At 31.8% G+C, this 23,019-nt stretch overlaps 2 protein-coding genes across 2 annotated transcripts; both read left to right on the forward strand.

The window, feature by feature from the left end:
- The first annotated feature begins 328 nt into the window (after positions 1–328).
- On the forward strand, positions 329–5,007 carry LOC127737083 (glutamate receptor ionotropic, kainate 2-like). Its single transcript, XM_052247616.1, has 3 exons — positions 329–618; positions 1,091–1,356; positions 4,707–5,007. Exons 1-3 carry the CDS (start codon positions 412–414, stop codon positions 5,005–5,007), a joined length of 774 nt encoding a protein of 257 aa, XP_052103576.1. The 5' UTR covers positions 329–411.
- Positions 5,008–17,550: 12,543 nt separating this feature from the next.
- Positions 17,551–22,736, forward strand: LOC127737084 (complement C1q-like protein 4). Its single transcript, XM_052247617.1, has 2 exons — positions 17,551–17,773; positions 22,291–22,736. The coding sequence occupies exons 1-2, from the start codon at positions 17,551–17,553 to the stop codon at positions 22,734–22,736; spliced, it is 669 nt and encodes a 222-aa protein (XP_052103577.1).
- Positions 22,737–23,019: the final 283 nt, after the last annotated feature.

Below are 23,019 nucleotides of genomic sequence, written 5' to 3' on the forward strand. Positions count from 1 at the left end.
TAAATTGCTTGTAAATTGTAAGAACACTTACAAATAAAAAGTTTGTTCTTGTCTACAGTTGCTTTTCTTTATGATTGTGATTTAAATATATGAAATACATGTATTTGTTTGTTTTTTACAAAAGAACGTTATCAGACAATTGATTATTTAAAATATGCTTATGAGTCTTATATATTTCCCTATTGCAAAGCTCTGATTCCTTACTTGTATTTGATTATACTTTTGTTCCTTTTGATTTTTTTTAGCTCTACGTTTTGAATTAAATTTGGATTTTTGATTATGTTGGCCTCGTGCATCACTAAAGTTACATTCATTGTCAAAATAGGCATCTGGTGCAGTAAAAATTGTACCGTTAATGTTATATAAGATGGATTGTTATTCTGCTATTTTCTAAACATAGGTGGTGAACATATGGCGGGTTCGTCTTCAGGTCGTACGTTATTGAGCTCTTGGTGGATATTTTGCATAATTATGATGGCTACATACACCGGTAACCTCGTGGCCTTCCTTACTGTAACCAAAGAAAAGCTGCCTTTCTCTGATATTGCCGGACTTGTAGAACAAGGCAATTATAGATGGGGAACACAAGAAGGAACTGTCTTTGAAACGATTTTCAAGGTAAAAATTACATTATGTTAAAGGGGATTAATATTTTAGATAATCTTTCTTGTTCCTGACAATAGTCTTATCCTTATTTTTCACAACTTTTCTGAATTTCTAGTTTTCATTGCTCATTAACTCTGTTTTTGATTTTGGCTTTTCAACTTATTTTATTGGAGTGCCACAAATGAGCCTCGTATCGACGAAACGCTCATTTGGAGTAAGAAATAATAGGCCTGATATCTGTGATGAAATTTTTGTATAGGCAAATAATGTGGAAGATTTTACGTGCGCGCAAATCACGTGAGCCTAACAAGACCATATATTGTAAAGGTAAAACAGATATTAAAAAAACTAGCATACTATATTATTCATTTATGTAATTAGTGTGGACTAGTTCAGACTTTTTAATTGCTAAAATCAGAGTAAATACTTATTTTCATGTTCCGACAGTTCAGGTAATTTTGTTTTAAATATTTTATATTACCAGGCATCCACTCGACCAGATTATGTTAAGTTTTGGAAGGGAGTGGTTTCCTATAATAAAACGAAACCAAGTATACTGAGTGCAAACGGAGATGTTCAAGTACGACTTGTAATGGAGGGAGATTATGCATATGTTGGTGACAAAACTCACATTGAATTAACTATGGTTAATAATTGTCATCTGACGATGGCTTTATCGGATATTGTTTCAATGCAATACGCAATAGCACTTCCTAACAAATCTCCATTCACAAAGATTTTTTCTGATGAGTAAGTAAATTTTTGAGATGCAGTTCGAAATTCTTATTTCTGATAATTTTAACGTATAAGTGTTATGAAATGCAACAATATCGTCAGTTAAAATAAACAATTGTCAGTTATCAGGGAAAAAATTCTGTTGGATAATTCATTTTCTATTTAATAATCTAGTAGTCAGTTAGTCGATACTTTCATAATTTATAAAACAATTTATAGAATTCCCATCTGATAAATTTTATTTTTTAGGTTCCAACTGTCCCAGCCAAAAATGACTGTAGATGAACTTTAGATTTCTTTTTAAGTCCCTTTTGTTCATACAGCTCCTAACGTTTCTACGGACTTATATATCAATGGCTTTTAAATGTTATGGTTTGACTGTTCCTGGTGACGGTTAATAAAAAAAAAACACTTCGGACGCACGAAAATAGATAAAGTGTTTTTTTTTTTATGTTGAAAAAATATCAAGATCAATTTATCACTAAATAATGTCATATGAAACGAGTTTCTTGTAATCTTAATGTTATCGAAATTATTGAACCAATGCATACATATATGCATATATACTAGACTAATCCTGTAAGTACGTTTTTTATATTTATTACGAATCTATAACGTATTATCGACAAATACTATTTTATTCGGTGATTGTTCAACGCAAGCTTATTAACTTTCGAGTTTGATGCTGAAGTTTACCGGATCGTGACATTTATACAATCAACACGTTGAGCACCTGAAAAAGAATTGAATTAATAGAGCCATGTATTGTTTTTGTTTTTATGTTCCACGTGTTCCCATTAGTTAATTAAACTTTAACTTCGCAGTTGTTTAATGAATTGTTGTATCAAATTTTTTCTTTCATGTTCAATTATTACTATTTACCTTCCAGCACACGTTTATTTACATTTTCTCATCACGGTTTTCCCCTCGCACTTGCGCTTTGTAGGTCGAAGTTCTAACGAGAAGTCTCGTAGTTAAGGTTACTGAATACGAGAAAGATCGTCAAATTAGTATACGGGAAGACAATACTTCAAAAGAAATACATTTATTAAGATTTTGATTACATAAAGGATTTTTTTTGACAAGAAAGTTCAGCTATAATTTTTTTTATAGTACAACGTGGCCATTCAAGTATATAAAACATATTTAACTCTTTGTTTTGATTTGAAGTTTTATATGGCTATAACAATCATCAGAAACACGGTGGGGAAAAGTTCTTATTTACATTTCTGAAAGTATTTCTAATGAAAAGAGTAAGACAATTACTTTTTGATCGATACAATAAAGACGATATCATATTGAAAATATTGATGGGCAATAATGAAATCGCATCGCCTATAATAAACCTAATGAATTGTAAAATATAATGGATTAATTGATTTTTAAACATCTCCTTCATTGAAAAGGAGAACGCAGTATTTTTTGTTGATGATGTTGTTGTTGCTACAGATAATGCTATATTGTTATTGGTGTTGTAAAATAAAAATGGGTCAATGTGTATATATACTATAAATGGCATTTGAAATACTAAAGACTTTCAACGCAAGAAATAAATTACCGTAGCTGTATTTGGCAAAACTTTTCGGAATAATTGGACCTGAATGCTCTTCAACTATGAACTTGATTTTGATTCCCTTTTATCTTTTGATTCGAGCGTCACTTATGAGTCTTTTGTTCACGAAACACGAGTCTAACGTACAAGACTATCAGCCTGGTATTTTTATTTTTTCATATTGTCTATAGCTAAATGGTAGTAAATGCTCATTTACTTCCGCTGAAATTTTTTAACTTTAGTCTCTGCATTTTTTACTTGAATGTGTAAATTACTTATTTATCGTCTTTAGATTTTGGTAAAAACAATTATAAGTTACCGAGTTTGTTTGTATCGAGAATTGACTGCTAAGAGAAAGTTACTTTTTCTCTTTCTCTCCCCCTTTACAATTGGCAATCTGGTAAATTAACATCTTCATTTCAACTATGGAAGCCTCCGTTCTTATACACCATGGACAACCACATAGCCTCTCAGTAAGGATTTAAATTGTTGAAGAAGAGAGGCAAAAGATACCAAAAGGACATTCAACTCATAAGTCAAAAAAAACTGACAACGCAATGACTAAAAAAGAAAAAAAGACAAACCGACAAACAATAGTTCACAAAACACAACACAGAAAACTAAAGACTGAGAAACACGAACCCCACCAAAAACTGGGGGTGATCTCAAGTGCTCCGGAAGGGTAAGCAGATCCTGCTCAACATGTGGATTCGTCGTGTTGCTCATGTTAACACAAACCCGGTAATAAATCTAATTTCGTGGGTCACATAACGGTCAACTAACTCGTGATGGCTTCTGTACAATTTACTAAGGGATTTCAACTTCACAACTTGGAACTCTTGGTTTGATAGCTTTCTTGTGAGCAGAAACCCTCTGTCAAGGAAATCATGATAGTAATACAAGCCCTGGAATATCTATTAACTGTAAGATATATTTTCCGTATGCAGGCGCTGCTGGAATGTTGCTACATAGAAATGAAAAGTTCACAATTGCGAACCTGAAATCATCTATTTGTCATAATGTTTTGTTTTTAACCGACCCTCATTATCAATTTCAAGATGTAAGTCAAGACGTCCTAGTGACTATATTTCCCTACCCAAAAACAATCACATCTAAAATTTTTGATATGAAGATAAAGGAACCAAACTAAGTTCAGCATTCTGGATTCGATTATGGTATGCACAAGTCGTATCCGCTCTATAAATTGTTTCAGAATTATAAATATTGTATGTATGTTTATCCACAACAATTCAAAAATCGTTAGAAGAGTATATTATGATATGTAGCTTGCGGGTAAATGTCACACACTTAAGTTTAGTATTCATGATCATACGTCCTTGTTGTATCGTACACACTTGCAGCTTAAAATTTAATTATGCTACTTTGAATAATTATTCATTGTTACAAGAAGTTTAGATTGTTGTACGATTTGAATCTGTAGCTTTAAGATCAACGCATTTCATGTTATGGATTCGAGGTCCCAGAAGGACAAAAAACGCAATGACTATATGAGATGGTATAACATTCATTGTTTAAAACGCTTCTTTTACGGAAAAGTTTAGCAACGATAACATCACTGTGTTTTACTTATAACCCTCCATGTATATTTACATGATTGTCTTCCCATTTGCATGTAGAAGAATATTTACATGCACAGATTATAAATTACGTTGTCTTTACTTTTTTGGAAATAATTAGACCAACGTTGCACAAAATGACCGTAACCTCCCGTTACAATAAGTTACAGTTCAGGTAAATATGTTAAATCTTTATAACTGTCTCAAGTAATGAACTCCACATATTTCAATTTTAGAATGACGGCCATTTTTGGGAATGGACTATTTCAGTTGTGGAAGTTAAAACACTGGCCGAAACATGGAATTTGCAACAATATTGCACGCAAAGAATCTACACCAATAACTCTCATTGATATACATAGTTCATTTTACGTTATAGCCATTGGTGTTTTCATCGCTTCTAGTTTTCTTATATGTGAATGTTTTAAATGGAAATACCACAACAGGAGATTGATGCAAGACAAAGCAAATCAAGCAGCACATGAAACTGAACTTGTTAAGATGAAATCAAATGTAGAAGAATCTATGTTATACTAAAGAAAAAAAATTTGGATTGATAAAATAACGTTTCATCACAAAGTTATTGTTTTTGGATTTTCTTTAATGTGCTTTGATACAGTATATTTTGTATAGGTTTAATGACTATATTTCAGGAATATCGTTTATTTGACATCTTATCGAAAAAATATCTAATATAAAAAGAAGATGTGGTATGATTGCCAATGAGACAACTTTCCGCAAGAGACCAAATGACACAGAAATTAACAACTATATGTCACCGTACGGCCTTCAACAATGAGCAAAGCCCAAACATCATAGTCAGCTATAAAAGGCCCTGAAATGAAAAATGTAAAACAATTAAAACGAGCAAAACTAACGGCTTATTTTATGTACAAAATAATGAACGAAAAACAAATATGTTACACAGCAACACACGACAACCACTGAATTCCAGGCTTTGTTAAACATTTAAAGAATTTATATAAGCCGTTGAAGGAGTGAGAAGAGCTTCACCTCGTCCTCATAAAGTTAAAATTAGTCTGTAAAATGATAGGGCTCAAAGCAGTCTTATATAGATTACAAATGATAATATTTTGCTATTACGGCACCTTAACTATTGCATACGTAAATATGCAAGTGTGTCGTGTACACCAAAAATCCTGTTATGCATCTTTTTCTAAATAATACTGGGTCGGTACGACTGTTGAGAAACCGTGATTTCAACAATTATAATATGCTTTGCGTTATTATCTTGCTACAGTTTTTCTATTTATTTTCCATGCATTATTGTAGTTGTATTAAAACTTAGATTGAAAATGTCTTAGGCAATTGTTGAATTACAATTTAGATTGCAAAAGTTTTAGGCAATGAGTTGTAATAAAACTTAAATTGTAAATGTCATACGGAAAGATCTGATTCTTTGTCTTTGTATTGTGATTCTTTTATGCTCTGATGATCACATAAAACTTTAATGTATTTGTTTCAGCAGCCTTTCGTCATAGAACATACCTTAACATATTTAGGGAACACGTGTCATCCGTACTGAAATGAGTATGAAACTAGATAAAAAAAATACAATTTTCTAAATATTCTGGCTGTTTTAGGTATATGAAGTCTCTGTGTGATAATTTCCTGACATTATAACGGCTTTCCATAGTACCATTATATGTAAGAAATCTCTACATGCTGTCTGTTCCTTCAATAAACCAAGGGAGCTCCCATTTGATTTTTATGGGGGGCTAGGGTGAAAAAAAGGCAGGACAGGGGTTTTGAGTAAAAAAAAAGGCATGACGAGCAACTTGGCAGAAAAAAAAAAAATACGGGGAAGGATGACAATTTATGTAAAAAAAGTCAGGATAAACTAATTAAAAAATGGCAGGACCGAATAGAGTGAAAAATAAAAAGGCAGGACTGAGATTACAACTAAAAACAAATGCAGGAAAAAAATTTTCATCCCACCCCCCCTAAAAATAAATGGTAGCTCCCTAAAGCGATGGACTCTGGGGCCTCACCAGTTTTTTAGACAAAGATTAGTATCTGAACTTCAACGTACTTTGAATATAAAGAAAACATTTTTTAATGATTTTATTGATTTTTTTTATGGTTATTATTGATTTTCCCAATGGTGTACAAAATAATTCTTCCGCTAAATTTTAAGATAAAGCTGACCTACTCACTGAATGGTGTATTTCTGATCAGTATTGAATAAATTGCATCCAGATTTATATTTAAAATCACTAAATAAACGGTTTTGGGAATGAAAGAATATTTACTTGTATTTATGTGTGTCTTGAAATGTTGTTTCAGGGGAGGGAATGAATAACATTGTTGCATACGTGTTTGTGGATAATGTGTTTCTTTTTCGTTTGATAAATATTGAATGCCTTAGAAAAAATTCATACATTTTGACAGCAATATTAATTTCCGGGTAACATTGTAATTAGGTGTATTTACTCATTTAAGTTTCAGAAGCAAAGCGACATATTTTCTTTTTTTAACCATTGTATCAGATGAAATAAAAACTAGACAATAAAAAATGTGCTTGAGATTTTTCAAAATTGGTGCATACCTACATTTCAATTTTAACTTTTCTCATTCAAGACTAATCGTAATTTGGTGGATTATACTTCAATTCGTGTATTATCGTATTTTAGACATACAATGGATACGAAGATAGACTAACTGATGTTTTATGCTAGTTTCTTTACAATCAATCTGAAAATGATATATAATATATATTCGCGCATCTTTTTGCATATAGCATCAAAAGCGTTTATGACTATATAGTAAATTAACCCTTTTTATTGTAGAATATTAAAAATTGCATTTGTATATTTTGACAACTTAAAAGAGGTTTAGATTATCAACGTAGATAATTGTTTTTATCTAAATAATCCTAACTCCTTCTTTAAAGCGTTCTATAGTAACATATATTGCTATGAACATGTAACCCCTGATGAAGTTTGGACCTTATGTTCTTAAAGTATTCACGGGGTATTTTAGAAAAGTATATTATAACTCAATTCAGTACCGAAGCAATGACTATTGAGCTGATGATACCCTCGGGGATTGACAGTCCGCCAGCAAATGTATCGCCCCAGTGCTTATAAATGAAAATAACACTATTTAAAATTTCGTGTGTCCAAAACTTAAAGTTAATCACAAGGAACTAACATTAACGGCCGTGTTTACACCCAGCAAACACACAACATTTTAAAAACATTTTTTAAATGTCATATGGACGTCTCTCACAAAATATTTCAATAAGATATCATTTAAACATAAAAAAAATGTTTATTTTATTGTTTTTGAAATGTTTTATTTCTAACATTTAAGTAAAATGTGTTTACAACATTAACAAAATATTATTTGCTAATATCTTTTATTCATGTTCTCAAACATTGTTCTAAAATATCCCGTAGATATTTTATAATATAAAAAAATAATATTTTCTTCAATTGGTATTTTATATTTTAACAACATTTAAAGTAAATATTTTCAAAATATCCAAAAAACATTCTGCAAAAAAATGTTTTACAGAAAATATAGTTTTGCTATTTGCATAAAATGTTTTATAACGTAAAATTAAAATGTTTTACATAAAACATCTGAAAAATATCAGCTAAATGTTTTCTATAAAATATTTTGACATACACATTATTTAATAGTCTTACTGATATTTTATTCAACATTTTACGGATATAAAAATAACATTTTATTTAAACTTTATTCAAAACCCCACAAACAACGTTTTGTGGAATTAGCTCGTTTTTTTCAGGATAAGATATAGTACTACATGTCATCAATATCATGACAAGCAAGATACTATGGTTGAAATCCTTACTTGATATCTTGAAGATCCTTGAAGTCAGATTTTATTCCTTCTTATATTAAAATTCAAAAGAGTCAACATTAAATTAAGCAATAATGTATTAATTAACAATCACCTTTCTTTAATGTTTATTCATTTCGTTCGTGTATATTTAAGAAATTAAGAAATGAAAACTGTAACTGTACTAAGTTCAATTTTCGTATCGTTTATATGCCTTACGGAAAACCTACCTTTTCCGGAATCGACTTTTGTTTTATCACCGGAAATGATTTTGAAATTTGAATTTCGAAACGAAGACAGGATATCAACAAAGAGAGCCAAGAAAATTGTTTATTACGCGATATATACTCACTTGGTAAGAATGATTAATCTGTTAAGATGAAACTTGTGCATTCATTGTGTGTGTTCAATCATAATCGGAACCAAATTACATCTGTTTCTGGAGGTGCGGATCAAGGTTTTGAAAAAAGGGGGCCCCTGCCCAAGGCAAGCAAACGTTTGGAGTGATACTTGTAAATAGTCTATACATTTATCTTATAAGTAGTCCATAAGGGGGTCGGGGCCCCTAAATCCGCCACTGTTCAAGCAACTACGTACACCAATTATGAATTTGTTCATTGATATAAAAAAATTATAAGGATATGTGGCTTGTGTGTTTGATTGCCAATACACCTTATCGCTATTTGTCCGCCATTACTGGCCATGGACATCACAAAAGTTCCCGTAAAATGTTGACGTCATATTAGAAAATATTTGACACCACAATTAAAAGTAATACACCTTATCGCTATTTGTCCACCATTACTGGACATCACACAACTGTCACAAGTTCCCTTAAAATTTTGACATCATAAAAAATATCTGATGCCACAATGGAAAAGTGATTGTTGTTTGACGTCAAAAGTTCAAGCAGGATAGATTCTCGGGTCAAGCGGGAATAGCGATAAGGTGTATTATTGTATGACGTATGCTGATGTAAAAAGTTCAAGCAGGACAGATTTCCAAATACTGAAATAGCAATAAGGTGTATGAGACAGCTATCCACCAGAATTTAAATGACTTGGATAAAAGAAATTATAGGTCAGTGTACGGCTTTTAAAACTTGAGAAAACCAATGCCATATAGTCACTTTAAAGCCTTGACAAACAAATGTTAAATTTTTCTCAACACAATTGAAACACAACAACTAACTGCCTACATTAAATACACGTTATGAAAAAGAAATTTCACAGACTTAAACCAACAACAACTATTGCAATAAGCATGACTCAATACCTTGTTTCCGAGGCACACAAACAAGTTACAATAACACTAATATAAGCACCATTTGAATATGGAGATTTTTTTTTCTAGTAAATTCAGTGTATGTATGTATTTGCAAAACAGTAAATTAAATTTCCCTTAACAGCTTAATGAACATTACAAAGACTATGTAAGACTTCAGTACAAGCAAGATAATATAAACTGTTGCTTAAAATTATATTTATTGCTTCATACACACAATGTACATACAATGTATCTTTTATTTTTTAACAGGAGCTAAAAGAAAAGCCACAAAGGACAAGTTCAATATGCAGGTTTACAATTTGGAAGTGGCGCAGGTTCTTTGGAATGTCTACAACCTTTCAGGAGAACTTTTTTTTGAAGTAAGATTTTCATACAGAATTACTGTTATTCCATATTTAATTCAAATATTTAGCATAAACAATGCATTACATTCAAGATTAAGGGCATACAATACATTGCAATACAGAAAAGATATCTGGATATTTGAATAAATTATTTTTTTGTGACAAAATAGAAACAAGTTGTTTATTTAAATCAATCTTTTAGTCCAACAGTGTGCTTTCATAAACAACATATTTGCTTTCCTTTACAACATATTTGCTTTTCTTTGAAGTATTTCAAATACATATAAACAACTCATTTAATGACATCTGTGTGTTTCTCGGAAGTTAAGTTATATTATTATCATCATTGCGAAAACAATGCGTAACACTTCGATAAGTTAGTATGTGCCTATAGTATACTTCTAGGACTGTATCATATGCCCTTAGATACAAATGACAAGTTATAAACTATGTCACTCTACAGAGTTTAACACTTAAAAAGGACAATAAGATGTTTAAAGACATTATGTAGCAGGGCTTTTAAAGGCCCCTACATGATACAATGCATTTAATGAAAACTAAAAAAAAAAACAAGAAAAACAACAGCCTGATTTATACAAAACAATAAAAGAAAAAAAATATGATAGACAACAATCAACGAGTATAATGAAATAAGACTCTTGACTGGACACATATCTAGTCTTAAGTTTTTTATGTGTTTTTTTTTTAATAACTAAATGAAGTTCAGCGTGGCATATTGCTCTCTTTTAACACGGTCAGCCATTTATCGTCCCCTTCCGACAGACTATCATCGTTATTTGTTTCAAAACTTTAAAGGGGAGGGGATGTATATCCTTCAGGCAACGTGAAACGTTCTATAATAAAGGAATGTGCAAGAAGTTTATATATGAATGTAAGATTAATTTTTTTTTTCAGCATGGCACAGCAAAAAAAAGATATAAGACACTACAAGACATTCCAAGTGATTTTGAATAAGACAATTGATTGACTTTTTCAGTGTATTCTTCAATAAATCAAATATTTGATGTAAAATGGTGTTTTGTTCTCATCTGTTCAGCCAATTATCAATGATTATTGACTTAAGATGTAACCCTATTAGAAGTGTAGCGTTTTAGTTTAGAAAGAGAAGTTGTATTGAAAAATCAGAATTTGGGACACAAGTTTTAGTCAATGTAACTTGAACTTAAAAATGTGTATAATGTTTGCATAATGTCCAATGGCATATATGTCATGCATGTTCAGGTTGACATATGCATGATGTGTATAAGATAGGTAATAAAAGTTGAGAGTGAAAAACTAAACATTATACCATTGTGGTTGGAATGTGGGCTTTCTTGCACTGTCTGTCGTCTGTCCACCTATATTTGTCGGATTTTGTCCAACAAAATATTTTTTCAACACTGTTTTTCCCCAAACTGCTGATAAAGATGAGTTCATATTTAATGAGCTGCTTGATAGTGATGAACTGTGATGTGTGAACATTTTTGTATCTGGCACCTGTTTCCTGTTTACTTATACATTGTATTTCAAACTGTTGAATGTTCTCAAATTTTTCATTACTTTAATTAGTAATGCTGATGAACAGAATGACTTCATATATGGTAAGTGGCTTGACCATGATGAGTTGTGTCTGACATTTTGGATGTGTCAAAATTTGTAGATACTTCTTGTTTTTAGAGACTTTGAATTGTGAATTTCATATGCTTAGCAAAACAACTGATTTATTCTTGTTTGTATATAGAACTAATCACTGTGAATAAATTAATTTAAATGATTTTTATTTAATAAAGCAGGAAACTCAATCAAAAGTACAGAAATATTTATATTGATATAATCTAGATATCAACCAAAAACATCTTCTTAAAACATTTTGAAAACATTTTTTAGGAACAGTCTCACTTGCAAGAAAACATCCAAAAAACATTTTTATAACATTATTTGATGTTCATGATGTTTTTCAAACGTTCAGAAAATATTTCTAGAAAATATTTTTTAAAAGATTATCAAAATGTTTTATACGCCATTGTTTTTCACATTATCATGATATTTCTTTACAACATTTTAATTATATTATGCAAATATTTTAGAAAAATATATTAGAAAACGTTTTAGCGATATATATTCTACCATACATTTAATGTTTTTCTCACGTTTTTTGTGATATTTTCATGACATTAGACACAACATTTTAAAAACATTTTTAAGATGTTTTTGTGTTTGCTGGGCACCATTTTTTTTTTATAATACAGACAAACCTGAAACACGTGCACCTGGCAGAGTTAAAATCCAGAAGGACCTAGATGGTTAAATGTTTATGTATTTTAAGTTTTAACAAGTAAAAGCTTTCCTTGAATTTGATTATTCATTGTTGTTGTTCCTACAAAAGGTGCCAAATTAATGTAAAATGGGAAAAACGTTTTAGATGTTACCATCCTGTAATAATTGTAGTGAATTGTATTGATTGACATGGACAATAGGTATAGAATATCGGGTTTTTCACATATTGATATCGTTAAATATCAACAGCAAGCCACACTGTGGACCTTTTTAACAGTGAGCGTAGTTAACGGGCAAAAAAGCTTCACATTCTGTCGAGCGGTTGATATTTAGCAATATCTATACTATTACTAGTCTTTTCTTCTTCCTTATACATTTTTACGCCTGACGAAAGTAAGCTTGATAATGTCTCCTCTCATATTGCGACGTCGGTGATAATTTTTCTTTAGACATTGTGACGTCGCTGATAAATGTACTTTCACATCTCAAAACCTTGATACGAGAATTACGGAGCAACTTAGCAGGTTGATATAAGCGAAGGGAAAAACATTAAATATATGCACATCAATTGGTGATTTAAACTGTATAACTGAGTTGACTGTATCTTTCAAGAAGCTAACAATATAAAATTTTTTGCTTGTTTTTTGAAACACACAATTCATATGCGCCTTTTAAAATCTAGGTTCTTTCATGCCTAATACGTTGTAAAGTGGCACAGGTTTCTGGTTTGCCCGAGTATAGTTGTGGTGTTACTTCCTTTTGGTGAACCTTAAAATGCTTTATGTATAAGTATATATATTAGATACAGAACAGAAGTTAAAAAAAAAAGGAAAAAAAAGGCCGGTAACAACTGTTGCCGTTAAGTTTTTCTGCACGATAGTGGAGCAGCGGAGTGGACAATTTTAGAAATTAAAATTACCTACATAACTCATGGCATTATAATAGCTCATTGAAAAGCTTAAATCGTGTACTTTTTGAAATTATATGTCGTAAAAATAGTCGCTGCTCCTTGAAAACGCATGCTACTTGCACATGCTTTCCCCCTTACACGAACAAACAAGGTATTGTAGAGAGTCTGATGTCATATGTCCTTCAAAGAAAACTGACTCTTACTTGTCATTTTTCCAAATTTCTAACCAAACTCACCTGGCTTCCCATTATTTGGGTTAGCAACATTTGCCTACACCCAAACTTTCCTTTGCCATATTGCACATACAAATGTAGTACGAGTTGCTTAAACACTAATTCACATGGCGTAAGCTTTATTACACTTTCATGTTTATATATAGCCAACTGTTTTAAATTTAAATTGTTGTTCAATTTATTTAACTTGTATTCTAAGTCGTATAACGCAGTAACAAACACACTAGCATCATTTATAGCACTATCAACATCACCGTGTGCTAATGCTACAAGATTACTGAAGTGGCTTGCTTTCGTCCTAAGGAGGTTGCATACCGACTTTTTATCGATCCCACAAAAACTTGAATAAAATCCACTCAAGGCATGGATGATCGGCAGTATTTTGATGACAACTGGGCCAAAAGACGAAACAGTGCCGTGAACTGGGATAAATCGTCTGTTATTCTACAAGCTGTCATTTGAACCAGTCTGAACACATACGTCTTAATTTTGTAATTTTAAGCGTCAGATAGAAATGGACAGCCATAACAAGAACACTAGTATAATCTGATTTGATAACAATTCTATCCTCATCGTCTTTTCCACCATACATAGCATCAGCATGAAAAGTATGGAAAATCATTATGGTATGTGCCTCTTCATGGTTACAACTTGAAGTCGGACAACTGATAATATTACTGTCTGGCGGCTTTAAACAATTTTCGATTTTGCTTTGATGTTATTCGTTGCTTTAAAGGCGTGGCCAATAGAAATGACGCTTGCAAATTAAATGTTCGATTTGTCATGACCTTGTTTAGAAAAGAACACTATGGCAGCCATGTTGTGTTTCTTAAATTTAGCCTTGAGTTTAAGAGTAATTGCAGTAAGTCTTACTATGCTATATTTGGTAAGAAAGACTGGTACATTATCAACATTGATAAAATAACAAGTCTTTTTGTCACGAATAAGGTCTTTGTCTCTAATTTTAACGACTCTTTGTGTAATTTGGTCTTTATGCCAAGCATGTGGTCAAACATCCAGCATAATAAACTGCGTTATTGATTAAATCTCGTGCTTTATTCGGTAATATTTTTTATTGTATCTGCGTTGCCTGCTTTAACAGCACCATCATTTAGATTTGCTAATCTTCCAGCATGGTATGTAATGTTTTCACTTTCTATGTGACATTTTCTTGCAAATTATTTACTCTAATGTTTCGAGAGGCCAGGTCAAGATTACTTTCAATCAACAATGAAGTGGATAAATCTGGCTTTATATCTGGTGCTTCCTTTTCAGCCGTGCTACTGCATGATTTCAAATTGTGTCTACCTGTGTAGCTTTTAAAACAAGACCTTTGATATCTTAATATGATTGAATCAGTTTACGTATCATTATATAGGTCATTCAAATAATAAATAAATCATCACGTTTCACTGCTGCAGCATTTAGCAGATTTTTTTTTTTCTTGATTCTGTTGCTCTTCTTAAAATTTGAGCAAATACACAATTGCAGGTAATTTATTTGTCAACTCCAACCTCAGAGCACCTTTTCTAGGCATCGGACGGAGCCAGTTTTAACAAACTAGTATAATTGTCCGTTTCCTTAAATATCCAATAGATCGAACACACCTGAAAACCAATACTCATCCTTCAATAATTATCTCTTTCACTGTTTTATTCATCAAACACCACTAAACAAAAATACCTAACACCATGAATAAATTGCAAAGCTTCAGAAATTCCAAAGTAAACAAGAAATACGCGTGATAATAATTAAAATGACCATCGCAAAAATTGCCTAATGTGGGCTTATAACTAGATATCAGAACAGTGTCGGTTCATGTATGACAAATATCCGAAATTGAAATTCTGATAAAATGCAGATGTTCAACCGATTATATTGCTTGTTACTTATTTTCTTGAAAAAGTAAATCTGGTCGATTGAAGTACTATACGACGGCTTTACGGTTGTACCTTTAAAAAATACACATTTATTGCACGTGCTGTTAATGCTACTTGGTGCTCTGTGCTTTAAATATAGCACTTTTCAAAGATGCCCTTACAATGTATGAAGTTCAAGAGTAATCATATTAAATTACGGAATATATCTCCCTCATGCAAAGCTCTAATTCCTTATCCGGCTTTGGTTGTACTTTTTTGTCCATTTCGGTTTATAGCTCTTCATCTTTTTAATAAGCTTTGGATTTTCAAATATTTTGGCCTCGATCGAGCATCACTGAAGAGACATTAATTATAAAATTGCGCATCTGGTGCAGAAAAATTGGTATCGTTAATGTTATTAACCAATTTGGTTCACAAATTAATTATGAGATTGGTCTATCGAAACAGCAGTGGGGTCTTCGATGACAGTTGGGTAACGTCAGTTAATGTCGTTTTAAACGTCATTGGTACCACATTTGACATTTTCGACAAAAATTTTTTTTGAAGTTGAATAATCGATAGACATTTTAAGACATTACTATTCCATGAGGTATTTAGGTAATTTAAACTCGTTAACTAAGAGTCTTTTTTCAACATTCGTCGCTCCACTACGAGTAGTCCGGTCATATCCAAAGCGATAGCCAAGGACCTTGACCTGACTACAGTGCAGAATATACGGCTAGTTGTTACTAGCTTTGTTACTTTTGTTTTGTGTCTGACTTGTATGTCGTTTTTAATTAGAAAGTAATATATGTTTCATTGTAAGACGATTGAATAATTAAAAAGATTAAACACAAAAAAGTCCATACCGGTTTATGTACTACGATGTTTGGAGATATTTAGTTTTCATTAAACTAGAGATTTTTTGTTAACACTAGCGCTTCTCAATTCTTTAAAATTTGCCTCGTTGACTCATAATGACGTAGTCATTTCACGCATGTTTTTTGTCAAAATATATATGACAACTTTACCTAAAAAGATATTTTAAACATAATTATTAACATGTTTATAAAATACATTTATTATAGTATATATTATGGTAAAGCTGTGTCTCATACGTAAGTGATAATGACAAGATCACAAAATGAGGCTATGTTGTCAGTTGTTACTGTTTTGCACTAAATGTAAGAAGTTTGAAGCCCTAATACCAAAATGTGATTCAAAATTCTAATATATAAATATAGATTATAACATGGCATTTTTCATATCAGACCCCTTATCAGCCCTAGGTCATGATATCAGCCCGAGAGCCGACAGGCTCGAGGGATGATTTTGACCATGGGCTGATAAGGGGTCTGATATGAAAAATTACATGTTATGTTTTTTTATCATATATTTCAGCAGAAGACATACAGACAAGAATTATTTTTAAAACTTTGAAAAATGCATTTATTATATTATTTGTTTTGCATTTTTTAATAATATATTTTCCTCTTTCCCAATTTTTGTTTTTTTTATCCTGCTTTGTTAAGTTTTTCACTAAAAACGTACCATTGAGGTGTATTTTACGGAATTTGAAGAGTGACGTCGAAATGCCCGTCGAAAATAATAACCGGAAGCAGTTGACAACAAAAGTCATATCACACGACTAAGACAATTCTTCAGATTTAATGAATAAATATATGTACAAATTACAGTTTTATCAAGGGGTACAATAATAGCATTATTTTTTATAAGCATATTATAAATACTGCTATCAGACAGACTATTATCTTATGAACATCTGAAGGATGTTATTTGTTAGATTTATAATACTTTTTGATTTTTGAATTCAAGTGGTAAAAAGTGGCTTTATCATACCTTCTCCTTTTGAGTGTAATGTCTATACTTTTTTATGTTTTAGCAAATTTTCTACCGTGTTTTACTTAAAACCGCATTTTGTTTCAATTGAAAAAATGTAATTATTCCTGTTTTAGATACGAAAAACAATTCTTTACCCAAAAATCATCTTTTGTTCTCAATAAATGTGAACATTGGTCTGAGATTTTCACCCAATGCAACTCGTTTACAAAACAAAATATGGCTTTTCTTGATTCGCACTGTCCATACACTGCTATTTAGGCCAATATTACATGTATTTCTTATCTGACATTCCTTTATTTGGTGTCGTGGTTTATAAGGTTTATATGTCAGGAGTGTTTGGAACAGATAAGCGTTTGTGTCATTCTATTATAATTGGTTTTGTACTGCGTATTTTGAAAGGTGTAAGCATTTAGTTACAATGTTTATATATACGTCTGTACTTTTTATGCTCTATGTGTTTGGGGCGGAGGGTGGTATGTCAGATATCTCGACACGATTAGCGCAACTTGAAAACATCGTTAAATCCCAAAATTCAAAGATAATTCGATTGGAAGAAAACGTAGAAACTCTCCGTCAAAATAATACACAACTGGATGAGATTATTATAAGACAACAGGAGCAACTCAAAAGGTTGGAACAACGTGGTGATCAGCAAAGATCAGTGTATCAGGACAATAAAGTCAAGCAGTTAACGAGAGGTACATAATCACTTATTTGTACTTAGTACAAAATGGAAGTCTATTGACATAGTATAGAAATGAAGTAAAATGTTCAAATAAAATTGATAAAATTGAGAATGGAAATGGGGCATATATATTACAAGATAGGGAATAATTATACCGGGTTGAAAAAGCAGTTACTAGTATATGGCATTATAAACGCATTATAAATGGGTAGTCGAGTAACATAGAATACTTGTATTGTATAATCAATTTCTAATTGTTTTAATTGTTCCCGTTTCTTCGTGTCCGTTTCTAAAAAAAGTTTTCAAAATTCTTTTCCCATGAAATCAGTGGCCCTACTAAAAACCTTGAGCGTATTTACAGTTACTGTTAAAGCAAAGTAGCGTTATTGCCGATCAGATAGCATTGTTCTGTTTCTTAAAAAAAAATTCATCGGGGTAAAGCAGGTATCAGATGATAATGTTTGTGGTTTTCCTCATTAATATTTGTATAATTGTTTATTAAATGAAGTCAAAGATTAACGCAAATTAAAGCTGTTAATGTACATAATTGCAACGTTAACATTGTGTGAAAATGTTAGGTTTTGACAAAATGGGTTTTATTAATACGTCTTTCCTGAAATTCCTAACAAATTTTGGGAATTGTGAGTTTTTCTACGGATTATTTTATTATCAAATCTTATTTAAGAGATAAAACAACTTTTAGTTATCAGTGTCTACGCGCATCTGGCGTACTTTAGTATCAACCTTGTATCTTTGATGAGTTTCTACATACATCGAGGTCTTTTAAATGTTTAGGTTTGAGCGATCTTGACGAAGGTTAATCGAGAAACGCGCTTCGAACATCATTAAAGTGTTTATTTCATTAATTTACTTTCGTAGTACAGTATGCGTGTGTCAATATAACTTTATTTTTGAATTAATTCAAATGGCGTTAAGGGAGCTACCATTGGATTTTTATGGGGGCTAGGGTGAAAATTTTTGTCCTGCATTTTTTCTTTTAGTTGTAATCTCTGTCCTGCATTTTTTCTTTTAGTTGTAATCTCTGTCCTGCCTTTTTATTTTTCACTCTATTCGGTCCTGCCTTTTTTTTTTTAGTTTATCCTGACTTTTTTTTACATAAATTGTCATCCCGCCTTTTTTTTTGTGCAAAATTGCTCATCCTGGCTTTTTTTTATTCAAAATTCCTGTCCTGCCTTTTTTTCAAATTCCATCCTAGCCCCCGATAAAAATCAAATGGTAGCTCCCTTACCAGACCTACCACAGTTCAAAATTTTGAAATAGAACCAAAAATGCTTTTGAGACAAGCTTTCACATTGATTTTATAGTGCCGAAGAAGATTTTGTGAGGTTGACAAAATTTACCTTGAAACGATCGTATGGAATTTTGATGTCAAAAAATAGGCAGATCGGACATATTTTGACTTTATCTACTAACTACTTTTGTTTAGGATTAATTGTAATTATAACATTATAATGAGAATGAAAAATGTTTTATTTTGTTAAGATAAAAAATAATTTTACCTGGCGTAGCCGTGCGTAAAATGTATTTCGGCATTTTCTTCTTCGAAAAATGACTTGAATTATTAAAATATAATTTATCTATTCTATATGTGGAAAACTTTTTGTGAAAATATAAGAAGTGGCAATTCTACCTTTCGTACCTTAATTTAATTAGTTTAATTGATAACAAATAATATGGACTTCTCCAGTGTACAGTTTGGAGGTCAATTAAGTTACTGTACACATGCATGCATGTTCTGATTTAATCAATATACGTGTATGAAAAAAATAAACAGTTTGCAGGTAAACTAATAATAATTAAATCCAATCAAATTGCGTAAGATTCAATAACAATGACCTATCCACATCATAATAAGTAATAGTGGTAAACTGGGTAAGGAGAATATGACAGATATTTTAAGTTAATTTTTTGCAAAATCGAATAAAAATTTGTCAACCAAAACTTTTGCTTTAATTTCAAAAACATGTCGTTATGTATTGGTATAGTTTTCGGATCTTCCATTTGCGTATGTAAGGCAATAGAAAGTTTGGGCTTCAAAAGTCTACATCAGTATTGACTTTATACAGAAAATTTGCCTTTTTCAAACATTTAATGTTACACAAATAATACATGGATACAAGGATACAAAGTAAAATCATGTCTTAAAACACTGCAAAATAAAATCATACTGATTGGTACAGTGGTATTGTCATAAAGTGCGTTGAAATGAACCGTGGTATAAAAAAAATCGAATTCCCCAACAAAATGTTATCACACACTATAGACAGGACATGATGATTTAATCCCTTTATATAGAATTCCTCAACTTCTTGGCTTGATTGATATATCCGTTACCGGTAACCATATGACACAGGATGATAATAGATATATATTGGGAATAGCAGTTTTTGTTTTCTTATAATTTGGTTGACCGTCATGGAATATATGTGTATGTCTAAGATGACCACGGATATGTTCCACTTGTCGTTGCCACTGTCTGTGTGTATAGATTTTTAAATAAAATATATATAATACTTGTGTCATTGCCATTTATATAGTCCCTCAAATTAACAAGCGTGCACACGCTGAAATGTCTCGCCTGTTTTACTCACCATTGATTATATGTTGGAAGTCTTAAAGATAAAGGTTTTACTACAAGTATCACATAAACTTAACATTTTTTAAGATCCATAACAATAAGGTCAAGGTCAGGTTGAAACTGCCACACATACATGTACACCTTACAGTTATTCCATACACCAAATATAGTTCACCCATTGCTAATGATAATTGAAAAAATAGACAAAAACACAAAAACTTGATATTAATCAATGAACCATTAAAATGAGGTCAAGGTCAGATGATACTGGCTAGACAGACATGTACACCTTACAATCATTCCATACCTCAATTATAGTTGACCTATTGCTATTAGTATTTGAAAAACAGACCAAAAACACAAAAAGTTAACCATGACCAATGAACCATGAAAATGAGTTCAAGGTCAGATGACATCGGCTAGACAGACATGTACACTTTACAATCATTCCATACCTCAATTATAGTTGACATATTGCTATTAATACTTGAAAAACAGACTTAAACACAAAAACTTAACATTGACCAATGAACCATGAAAATGAGGTCAAGGTCAGATGACATCGGCTAGACAGACATGTACACTTTACAATCATTCCATACCTCAATTATAGTTGACATATTGCTATTAATACTTAAAAAACAGACTTAAACACAAAACCTTAACATTGACCAATGAACCATGAAAATGAAGTCACGGTCAGATGAAACCGGCTAGACAGACATGTACACCTTACAATCATTCCATGCACCAATTATAATTGACCTATTGCTATCAGTACTTGAAAAACAGACCAAAACACAAAACTTAACATTGACCAATGAACCATGACAATGAGATCAAGGTTAGATGAAACCTGTCAGTCTGACATGAACACCTTACAAACATTCCATATACCACATATAGTTGACCTGCTGCTTGTAGTATCTGAGTAACGGACCTAATCACGTTACTTTAACCTTGATCACTGATTCATGAATTGAGGTCGAGGTCAGGTTAACCGTGTCTGACGGATATATAGACATTGCAAGGAACCCATATACCAAATATAGCTATCCTATTACTCATAATAAGTGAGAAGTTCACATGACAAATAACTGTAATTTTCGTTCAAGTAGTCACTGAACCATGAAAATGAGGCAAAGACTATGGGCATATGACAGACGGAAACTTCGTAACATAAGGTATCTGCATACAAGGTATGAAGCATCCAGGTCTTCTACCTTCTGAGATATAAAGCTTTATACAAATAGTTTACGCCGCCGTCGCCGCCTGATAGTAATACCTATGTCTCGCATATTGCGACTTTGGTCACAGGCGAGACAAAAACTATACTGTGCCCTGGTCATTTAAGTTTTCGCCCCATCTTATGAAAAACTTTTAAGAAACAGTACATCAATGGTAGATCACCAACTTTAAATGAATTATTTGGATAAAAGTTAGTACAATAAAGATTTAAATTAAGAGGAAAAGTTAAGAAAAAATACTTTCAGATTTTTTAACAGCTGTCCAATGATTTTTTTTCTGCAAATATTTAAGTTATTGCATAATTAGTAAAATAAATCTATTTGAGCCACCGCCTTAATTTTTACATATCAAGACCTGTTGCAAAACCGATCGGAATTTTGGGTCCTTCAAATTCGTACTTTATTTGGCTTTTTTTTTTAAACTTTTTTGATTCACTGATGAGTCTTATGTAGACGAACTGCTAGTCTGGCGTACACAACTTTAAATTCTGGTATCTACGATGAGTTTATTTGTATTAAAATAAATTAAAAAATGAACATTTCTGCAGATTATCACTCTATAAAATAATTTACTACTTCGACAAGAACAGTGTATGTTTCTGCGTCATCAAAAACATAAGTTTTAACATTTAGATAGATATTATTAGGTGTCGATGGATTTAATAAGATTTTCATAATTTTTAGGTAGTCGTCTACTCAGTGCAAGCCCTGGAGTAATTACCATAGCTTTCCATGCTCGTCTTTCCAAGACTGAAACGCCTGCGAAACATCATACTATCATATTTGACATCATCAGCACAAACAGTGGAAATGGCTACAACAAATTTTCAGGGGCATTTACTGCACCTATTGATGGTCTTTACGTTTTTTCATATACTATTGTCCCAGATTGCAACAGCTATGGCGCATTTGAACTTGTTGCAAATAACCAAATACACGGCGTGGTTTTTCCTGAATCTGCCGGCGGATGTGACTATACAGGATCTTCCACAACAGCAGTTGTTGAATTGGCTCAAGGTGATGTCACATTCATAAGAACTAGTCCAACATATACACCAGTTGGAAAAATAGTAAGCAATGTCAATATGTGGACATCTTTTGCAGGCTGGCGGATCGGGGACAGAGAGTAGAGTTACACAATAAATTGTAGATTTTATCATTAATCTAGTTTTATTCCATTACCTTTACACTTTAATGAGTATTTTCTTAAGTTCTGTTGGCATTATCGCTACAACACCTATCATAATTAAAAAAAGGGAATAAACAATTATATTTTTATAGCAAAGAAAGACAAAATATTTACATGATTCAACAATAAAGCATTTTACCCGGAAGCTATATGCACGTGTTTTGATTACATAGAAATTGAAAAAAGACAATTGTAATAGTTGTTTTCAATTCACCCAAAAAGAA

The sequence above is a fragment of the Mytilus californianus genome, unplaced genomic scaffold (genome assembly GCF_021869535.1).
Source record: "Mytilus californianus isolate M0D057914Y unplaced genomic scaffold, xbMytCali1.0.p SCAF_4, whole genome shotgun sequence".
Taxonomy (NCBI): domain Eukaryota; kingdom Metazoa; phylum Mollusca; class Bivalvia; order Mytilida; family Mytilidae; genus Mytilus; species Mytilus californianus.

Excerpts from the sequence above, each read along its gene's own strand:
- LOC127737083 (XM_052247616.1), top strand. The coding sequence starts at position 412 with ATGGCGGGTTCGTCTTCAGGTCGTACGTTATTGAGCTCTTGGTGGATA. Across the intron at positions 619-1,090 it reads TCTTTGAAACGATTTTCAAG|GCATCCACTCGACCAGATTA; the intron begins GTAAAAATTACA and ends TTATATTACCAG. Across the intron at positions 1,357-4,706 it reads ACAAAGATTTTTTCTGATGA|AATGACGGCCATTTTTGGGA; the intron begins GTAAGTAAATTT and ends TTTCAATTTTAG.
- LOC127737084 (XM_052247617.1), top strand. The coding sequence starts at position 17,551 with ATGTCAGATATCTCGACACGATTAGCGCAACTTGAAAACATCGTTAAA. Across the intron at positions 17,774-22,290 it reads AGTCAAGCAGTTAACGAGAG|GTAGTCGTCTACTCAGTGCA; the intron begins GTACATAATCAC and ends CATAATTTTTAG.